Raw genomic sequence first — 10,135 nt, 5'->3', positions numbered from 1 at the left:
ACATTTTATGAAAGCGCAGTAAACATGTATTATTTTCATATATTTACTCGGAGTCGTCGCCATCATAACGCATTCTAGTGTCTTAGTCAAAAATTGTCTTCGGTTTTTAAATGTCATCCTTCCGCCGGATTTCGCAATACTCGTACTCGCGGGTTTCATAATTTGCCCGCTGACCAAAATTACTGTTTACTCTTACCTCGACGAACGCCTTCCATATAGCGTCACCCGACTGATTCCTTCGGGTAGCGCGAAGTATCACCGTACATGTAGCCCTCGTGAAAAACGGGAAAAAAAAAAAGAAAAAAAGAGAAAAATTAGAGACGAACAAAACCGCCACGTAATGGATACGAAACTAGCCTAGCGTGCTAAGTTCGTTTCTTTGCTAGTTTTTTTTTTTAAATAAATGATCTCAAGGAAGAGCAGTTCTTTGTTTCGTTGTGAGGTCTGTTCCAAATTCTAACCGCACCAAAAGCAAACGAACGCTGTCCATTGACTGTCGCACTCAAGGTAGAACTGTTTATTTTCATTCGTGTGTTTTCTCGTGTGCGTTCCTTTCCTTTATTTTCTTAGGTTCAGAGGCACTAATGGTCTACAGAAGGAGCCTTGTCTACAAATTACTGTATGAAGTGATGGTTAAATTCACACAAATCTAAATCACAGCCCTAAGAATTCAGCAAGACTTCCCGAAACTTACAACTTTCAGATGTTTCAAGATTAGTGCTTCGACTTTTGACAGGCTCGATCGATTTTATTGCTATACAAAAACAACCTGTGGTAGGAGACCGGGGAATGGAGCTTGAGGCTGCTACTGATAATTGTAAAGGATGAAACTGAACAACTTTTGGCTGAAATGAGCTGCATCTTCGGAAAAGGCGCTAACAACAGCTGAGGCTCTCGTGGAAAAAGCTAAGGATGGCAAAGGAATTCGAAATAACGATAAAAAAACGTTTCAGTGTGCCGATTGTATGACTCAACAAAGTACTTCACGTGTAAAGGGGGTTTGAAGGCCAGGAGCAATCTATTTTCCGATCACAATACTACACGAGTGGTGCTTAATAACAATCTAACTCATAACAACATACGTACGTTTTGAGGACACTTTATGTGTAATTATAGCCACCTTTTCATTTAATAGTACTGTTTGACTGTGGTTACATATGTCCATTTCATTCTCATGTTATGAATTCAGTAATGTGAACAAAATGAAAAGGAATTATTAAGTAATATTACTATTATAAATATTTTTTAGAATATGATCATCCAAACTTAACCCAGCTTTACCCTCGGTTAGGAATAGTTACCCCCTGTTGTAATTTTATCCTTTTCTTCCCTCTTTTTTGAACACCAGGGATAATTTCTAAAGTAGGAAAAGTCTCTTCTTTCCACCCATGTTCTTACAGTGTACGCAGAACACAAGATCGACTTGCAGCTGTCAAATGCTGCAAGAACGTCGCCCTTCATTTGGCTTGCTCGGAGGGACTAAGCTTTAGGCGGACGGCTCATACTTTCAAATAACGTGGTGGCAAAATATTGCCACAAGCTAGATGAGCAAGGGACTTTAACTACTTGTCTGTTAACAGAGGTACTCGTTATATCATGGGTTTTTTTTAGTCCTTTCATTTTTTTAAAACATCACGTGCAGCTTTAGCGTCACTGAAGCAACATTGATCCTAGAATCCATGGTTCATATAAAGAGGCTCCTGTGAAAGGTCCAGGAGTGAAGGGCGAACACACATAGAAAGGCCAATTCACAATTCAGCGGCCTTCTCTTCGTGCAACGGAACAACTTCAATTCCGCCATCGCGTGTAGCTCGTTCTCGACGTGACCTGCAATATCTGTGACATCCAATTCCAATCACTAAGCAAAGAAGAACCCCACCGAGACAACCTGCCAATATTACCAGAATGCCTTCAGTGGCCACTGGGGAAAGTAACAAAAACAGCAACAAGTCATGGCTTCGTTCTAACAAAGGAGAAGAAAGAAAGGGGAAAGAAGAAAAAAGGGAAAAGAGAGAGAAGGGAGTAAGAAGGGGACGGGGAATGGGACAATTTTCAGGCCCTGTGAGAAAGACATAGGAAGGGCGACAACCACTTCATTTGCGGGTACCATGGTTCGTACAACTTCAGACAAACAAAATTCAAGGAATTTTCAAGGACAAAAAATGGTTTTCAAGGACTAAGTTTTATTCATAAATCTAAACCATTTACGATTGAATACACATTTGCCCATCGCTCAATTAAATTGAAAACAAAGGGAAATGAAAAATTTATCGACCAAAACATAGACAAACCACTACATGTTTACGTTGCCCCTTAAAACAAAACCACATGGCGGACTACCCCACATCGGAGGCCTTGCGCATAAAATTGAGGCACACATCCAACTTTCATTCATGTACCACTCGCGTTTTATACCGACCATTTTCGCTTTTTGGTAGTTACTAGTGGACAAATTTTCCATAGCAAAATCGTTTAATTTATCAGAACAGCGATAAGGCGCACAGAAGTTGCTAAATTTCAAAGACTTTTCATGACCTACTAAAGAAATCGAGTACTTTTCAAGGACTTGACCAAATTCAAGGACTTTTCAAGACGACCGTTAAAATTCAAGACCTTTTCAAGATTGTACGAACCATGGGGTACAGTAGTGGTTTGAGCAAACGAAATAAACGCCCCAGAATCCACCCTCAGAAATTTCTACCAGATTCTCTTACCCTTAAAGAGGAGTGGCTAGGATATCTTTAAAAGAGAGGGGGGGGGAGGTGATTCAGACGAATAACACCCAGATTACCCCCCCTACCCACCCTACAGTCATGGCTACATCCCGGCTTCGTTTTACTGCTGGGGATATTTCTCATGCCGTGTAGGTTCTGCGGATTCGCGCTTTTTCACATAATGATATGGATCGTGTGTTTTGGAATAGTACAAACGATATCATCTTACAATGCGGGGGGAGGGGTAAGGGGCGCACGGGCACCCTTGCACCTCCCCCTGGTGACGTTTCTGCAATTCGTAAAATACGCAAAACTCAAAAGCCAAAGAATTTTCATGCCGCACAGTACTCATACTGACCAACTGATTTGTAACTCGCTTTAAATCCGGGATGTTTTGTCTTTCCAGTGGTCACGAACCTGACCAACATGGTGGACTTATTTGAGTTTATAACTGGAGGCATCTGCGATCCACAGAATCTTCCAATCAGTGTCCAAACCCCTGACCATTCTCCATCTCCGACCTCAACGTAATCAGAATGCGAACACTCTGGTTTGGTGTCTGTTAGATTGAACGAGTCAAACGACAGTTGGATTTTTTTCAGTTTCCCAGTCCTAATTGTCCAGGTACAGTCAACCCCAATCGGCAGATCATACGCCAGTGGGTAGTTGTAGCTGGCTAGGGCACCAGTCTCCGACGACAGTTCAAAGTTGCGCGTATTTGTCACGCAAGAGTAAGGGGCTGGTACTGAAAATATAAACATAAAAATTAGACATTTTCCTCTCTTGAACATAACATGAAAGAGCACTATTCAGTTGAGTATAAAATATCCAGTATTTCATTGTGTTGCATTTGTCTTTGATAACTACTGTGCGTCACTGTTCTAGAAAAACCAACAAACGTTCTCGACCAGTTAGAGGTAAAAACAAGACCAGCGTGACTTGGTTGCAAGTATTTTCCCGAGCTTGCCGAGTTAACCGAATTTAAGGTCCGTACTGAAAGTTACGGCCCAGGTTTATTCTGCACGGAAAACATGCCGAAAACATGATTTTCCTTTGCAATTACTGTCTCTTTTGTATTCGCAACTAACATCAGCATCGCGAGAAATTCAACAGCTCACAATAGAAAAAGCCTTACATTGTTTCACTGCTTCAAAAACTGCACTGAACCGAGGCAAAAACGACCAATCAGCCTTGGGGGACTGGAACCTAACCCAAAGTTGCCGACCGCTGGAGAAGAGCTCTAGTCCATAAAAGGTGTCTTCACAGTATAACTTTAACAAATTGCTGGCTGAACTCCCCCCATCACGAATTTCAAGGCTGGTGTTCCATTTGCCACAGTAGTTATGAAACTTGTATTCAATCAAGTTGAACCTGACAAAGTGTCTCTCAGGTACCGTGATTGTCCATGTGCACATCATGTCCCTGGGAGGGGTCCCCGGAGGAAATTTGGGCGAAAAAATTTCTCCTTTGCTGTCGGTCACTCGAAAAACATTGTCAACTCCTTCAAGTTTGCAGGGTCCCACACCCGCTGAAGAAAAAAACAAACAAAAAACAATTATAGTAAAACCATAGTATGGAAAGAAGATGTTCACAAGCATACTCAGAAAAACAAAACAAAAAAAAACTCCAAGAGCTCCAAATGGAAGTCGAACCTATGACTCCACTGATTGGTACTGAAGGCACCCTACCCACAGGGCTGTAGGAGATTCGTGAGAGCAAGGCCATTTAACTAAGTCCATGGTGAGAAACTTCCAGCGCAAAGCTCAGAGACCAATGTCAATATGTGATGCTTAAGTGCAATGATGATGTAAATGAAGATGGATGAATGTAGTATGCAAGATATTTGTCACTATGGACCTAATATGACATGAGTCTCCTTTTGCTCAGTGGTAGAGCATCCGAAGTACTAAACAGAGGGTCATAGGTTCCAATCTTATTGGGAGCACTCTGAGTTTTCTCAGGTTTCTATGGGTATAACTGTGCCATTCAATGGATAATATCTTCTTCCACTTAAACACCAGGCTTAAAATTCAACATACTCATCTACATCATCGATAATAATATTGGTTTTGAAAAAAAATAGTAAATGGGTGATGATAATTTTTGAAAAATTAAACCAATAGTCTGAGGCTCAATTCCTTATGAGGACTCAGAATATTTTTCTTTGCTCAGGCATTTGAGGAGAGAAAGAAACCCCTTTCTTAAAAGCAGGTGACATTGAAAACAGATATTGACTATGAAATTCAAAGCGACTTTCCAAACAAGAAGGTTTTTCTCATCTCTTGTAATGACAGCAGTGCATTCTCCTGAAACTGAATCAACTCTTGAAGGCATACTTTCATTGGATGAAAGATTTGCCAATTTGCAAGCATCACTGTGGGAAAATCTATGCCTTCTCCTCACTTTTTACTGCACATATTCAGTTGTGTGACCAATGGTGCACAGGAAAAAATATTTGAATTTAATTAAAATCAAGGATATCTTGAAAACAATAAAATACGTTTTTAGTACTCACGGTCAGGAAAAGTCATGAAGCTTGCATGAAATCCTCGGTACATTCCTGAACTGTCCGTCTCAAAATCTACATACATTGTTGAAAACTTTGACCGAATAACTGGTGGTAAAGAAGAACCACAGAACATGCCAAGAACAGTATTACCTGGATAACCAAAATAGAGTGCACCTTCCTCAACTTTCACAAAATCCTTCTTACAATTTTGAGAAGGCTCCAAGTTGAATGAGTTAAAAGTCAATTGAATAAGATACCCAGGGGGGGCCGTTATTGTCCAGGTACATTTGGCATCGTTGGGGTAGAGATTGGGAAAGCCATAACTTGCGAATTCACTAGAATTTTTACTAAGCTCTATTTCCCGATCATTGAGACAAGAATCTCCACCAGGAATGGAGCTCACTGCCTCAAAGGTTGCAACAAATCCTCCTTTCTTGAACAGTCCAGAGACAACTAAGTTGTGTCCTGTTGAATACACCACCTGATCTGTTCCATCTTGACTAGAACAGAACTTGTTTAAGAATGTCTGTGTACCATTTGTTACCTCCGAAACATTAGCATAGTTCCCGTCACATCCTGAGGCCCTGAAACTCCAAAATGTCAGCTTAATAAACTTTCCACGGGATACTGTGATGTTCCAAACACAAGCAGCTCCTTTCCCCAGGTACATTGGAAATCCTGGAGTAAAAAAACTCATTCCTTCACCGGTCAGCTGCACAGTAGTATTTTTTTCAGGGTTGCATTTTCCATGTGAAACTTAACAAAAAAAAGGAAAAGAAAGGACACATTACACACCTGTACAAAATTGCTTAAATTTAATTCTTTATAAGGATCTAAAAGGAAATTCTCAACACCAATGAGAGTATAGCTAACAAAAGGTTGGGAAAGGGATGCAAAGTTCTTAGTAAAGGTGTACGAGGGGTCTGGGTTAGCACCTTTGATAGAACATTTTGGCCTGTATGTTCATCAATCTATCTATTTGTTAATCTGTCTGTCTGTCTGTTTATCTGTGGCTGTTAAGTGTCTATATTTCAGGGTCTGTCTGACTATCTGACTATCTATTTATCTAGCCTGTCTGTCTTTCTGCCAGGTCTATGTCACTCTGTATGTGAGTCTGTCTGTCTTTCAACCTGTCTCTATACAGTCAAACCTGGCTTATCTGGAAACTAGGCTGAGAGTCCAGTTAAATAAAAGATAAATTTTTAATCATGAGACAAAAATAAAACTGAATAACATGAAAGAGAACACCTACAGGTGTATCATCTAATCAATATCATGCATGAATAAAAGCTGATAATTCTCAAATCCTTGTGCATAAACTGATGACTTTTTGCCAAAAGTATTTACAAAAAGATATATTAAACCTAACCAACAAAATTGACTGTATTTACATTATATCTACCCACCCATCCATCAAATTTGAACATATTTATTCCTACCATTAATTTCTCTAACAGACTAACATGCACAAAGTGGACTGACATAATTGTAATTAATGACATGCCATACTAGAATATCTTTATCCTTACCTGCAGCAGGTATCATTGTATAATTTGCAAAGAATCCTGGTCCAGTTTTTCCAGGATTTCCTGAAACTTTAACCTCAAGCTGTTGTCCAGTAGAGAATACAGTAAATGTAGGCAAATAACCAGATCGAATTATTGAGCGATAGGTGCTCCAGTTATCGCCACGATCTTTTATTTCCACTTGATCATAATCATTCATTTGAAAACTCAGAAATGTCAAGCGAACCATTCTACCAGGTGGGGCTATTAGCTTCCAGCGGCACTGGCTTATTAGGTCAAAGGAGTAGCCGTCTGGATATCCTGGGCTTTCAAAGACTCCTGATGAACTTTGTAATAAAATGTTCATGTTTTGGTCACGAGAATTTGAATAAGAACAAGAAAGCCCTGTTAGGAGAGAAAAATTCACAATAATTAACAACAACAATAATAATAATAATAGTAATAATAATAATAATAATAATAATAATAATAATAATAACATTACATGTAATTGAAACTCCTCCAATGGTACTTTCCAGGGCCATTACAAATGAATTGGAAACATTGTAAATAAATATGGCTTCAAAAATATTAACTGGCTAGCTTGAGGCAGACCATTTGGTTACATACAATGTGCAACCAAGACATTGAACTTAGGGTGAATCATAACCAATTCATTGAGTAGCAGCATGTAGGACTGGAACCCAGGACCAACAGATTACATCGTAGGTGGAGGCAGCGTGGCTGAGTGGTTAGGGTGCTGGACTGGTAATCTGGTGTCCCAGTTTCAGGTCCTCCACCCCGCCACTCACTGGATTTGTTCTCGGTTGCCCCTAGTTCAACTCCTCAGCTGCGCTCTGTAAATAGCCCACTGGTCTGCCTCCTGCCAGTTGGGATTTTCAATCACTTAGTTAGTCTACTTTGTGGCTGAAAAGCCCCTATGGGGGAACTTCAATTAACATATTTATTTAATATTTATTTATTTACTTGTTACATGTCCAAGGATGGCCTTACACCACTCAGCCCTATTACCTTCACGTAGCAGTGTTAAGGCTACTGGTATAGGTTTCATGGATAACTTTGATGGATAAATTTGATGGATAACTTTGATCGAAGTGCCCATTCTTCAACAAAAAATGGCAAATTCTGTATCCTTGAATTCAATGTACTATAAATAATCAATAGGTTCTGTTAGGAGTAAATTTGATTGTAATACTATTCTGTAAGACTATATATTTTGTAACCCTAGCTTGTTTTTCAGTAATTCTTATTTATCCAGATAGTTTACGTAGTTACTTTACAATTATTAGTTAGTTAGTTAGGTAGGTAGTTAGTTACTTTACAATTATTATATTATCTGTTATGACTGCTGTAACCTTACCTCTCCGCCCGCCTCATCTAGCTTTTGCTATTTGCGGGTGGAGATGGAAAACTGATGTGCATGGAATAAAGTTTGTAAATTTGAAAGAAAAAAAAAAAAAAACTGTTAACTACAAGTAATAATAGTCCCTACAGGAGATAGATTTAAAAATCAGTAATAATAAAGGGTGAAAACCACAGTGCTGAAGTTTATGTTTGCAGTTCAGTCTCCCATAGCATACTGTTTAGTTTGTTTTCCATGTCTTGAGAGGTATTCAAGACTTCTCAAATAGATTCTGCTTCAGCTTTGGTAGCAAAGCTTATATCTATCACAAGTAGATTGTGTTCAATGATTTTAAATAGATTACCTTCAGTCACTGCTAATTTGCAGAGCAGCGAACAAAACACTGAAAGAAAAAAACATGATATGGTTTACTGGTTTTTTCTTAGAAATTTCAGATAACAACAGTTGTTAAATAAATGTTAATTATTGCTTGAAATATGGCCCCCAATAATCAAAGTGGCACGGAAAAAGCTTGAGGAATAAACTTGCAGACATTTGAAGCCTTGATCCCAGACTTAATTCTCCTTTCTGCCATTGCACATTTTCTTGTAAACAACATTCAAAGATTTTACCTGTTTCCAGTATAATTTTTTTAATTTCAAAAAGTTTTTTGGTGTGTGAAGGTTGGATAACGCAGTTTGTTTTGCCACCACTTATCCACTAGATAGCAATTCATCTGTTAAATAATGGTAATTAAACTGAGTGGAGTACAATTTGGGCTGAAATTATGTGTGATTTCAAAATTGAAAGAGTGGGCAGCGCGAGTTCGTTTTTAAATCACAAGTATGATTTCAGACCAAAATTGCACAACACAAGGTTCAATTACCACTTTATTATATCCATTTTGAAAACGCCCAAACACAGGACTTGGCCAATTCAAATATTTTACTGATGCAGTACTGAGCTGGTTTTTAAATAAGTGGAACTGGAAACGCTTTTACATCTTATTTTGTATGCAAAACAGAAAGACTGACGTCAAGTGTCAAAAACTCAGTCAAGCGTGAAATGATGCAATTCAGAGCAAAAAATGGTGGGATTCGTGAATAAATTGCACCAATTAGAGCCAATCAGACTACAGGGACCACCAGTGATTTCAAAATGGATGTAATAAATAGTGTTATCTGGCCTTTATACAACTGGGCCCTGCTAAATAAATAAAACAAATGTCTCGATTTTGTGAGGAGAACCGACATGGAGAATCTAATTACAAGTGTAACAGTGAAACAAATTTCAAAGGTTTAAGAAAACATTTCAGCCCAAGTCTACATGTCACTTGCACCCCGCGATCCCAGGGTGAGGTTCAGTTACTGTTCAGCGATTGCTCATGAATATCACATTAAATTTTTATCATGTACAAAAACGCCCAGCAAGCCTCTATGAGTTATTGTTTTGTACAAAATCTTGCAGAAAAGATGTGTAAAGTAAGTATATCTTCTGGTAAGATTATTTCTATTAAGTTCGGTAATTATGAGAGATATAATCTCTCGTGTACTTGAGTTCAATCTGGGTCATTTAATGCGAGAAAATCAGGGATCCTCTTCACTAAAAGACATGTAAACAAGAAAGTATTTACAGCTGCTAATTCAGCTGTCGAGGCGTGCGAATCCGAGAAAGGAAATACAATTACAACGAAACATTACCATAATGGATTCTAAGGTAGTGGATTGAAATCGTTGGTAATGTTTGTACCCACCTAAAACGAAGGACATTGCTGTTTTCAAGAGCTCACAGACGGTGGGACAGCAAAAATATTCTGCTCTCTTCTTCAAAATGAAATCCAAAGTCACGCAAGTGTTTTTATGGTTCAAACAGCTCTTTTTTCCGGCTTATGTCAGTGTACTGTTTCCATTTACCAAATAAATGTCACCATGCAGTTTCTAGCCTTAGGAAATTAGTGCTATTTTCGTCCTTGACCTTTTAAGCCCTTTGCATTGCATGTAATTTAACACAAGCTCCTCTCGAGCCTTTCGCAGTTATGTGTGTG

General features: G+C 38.8%; 1 protein-coding gene across 1 annotated transcript; it reads right to left on the bottom strand.

Annotated features, from left to right (window-relative positions):
- Positions 1-990: 990 nt before the first annotated feature.
- Positions 991-10,133, bottom strand: LOC111338165 (bone morphogenetic protein 1). The gene is made up of 7 exons (XM_022944596.2): positions 9,845-10,133; positions 8,456-8,494; positions 6,753-7,133; positions 5,230-5,979; positions 3,850-4,242; positions 3,073-3,459; positions 991-1,921 (listed from the first exon to the last, which is right to left on the bottom strand). The coding sequence occupies exons 1-7, from the start codon at positions 9,858-9,860 to the stop codon at positions 1,749-1,751; spliced, it is 2,139 nt and encodes a 712-aa protein (XP_022800331.2). The 5' UTR covers positions 9,861-10,133; the 3' UTR covers positions 991-1,748.
- Positions 10,134-10,135: the final 2 nt, after the last annotated feature.

This window comes from Stylophora pistillata, chromosome 9 (genome assembly GCF_964205215.1).
Source record: "Stylophora pistillata chromosome 9, jaStyPist1.2, whole genome shotgun sequence".
NCBI lineage: Eukaryota > Metazoa > Cnidaria > Anthozoa > Scleractinia > Pocilloporidae > Stylophora > Stylophora pistillata.
This window is presented reverse-complemented; position numbering and strand designations above follow the sequence as displayed.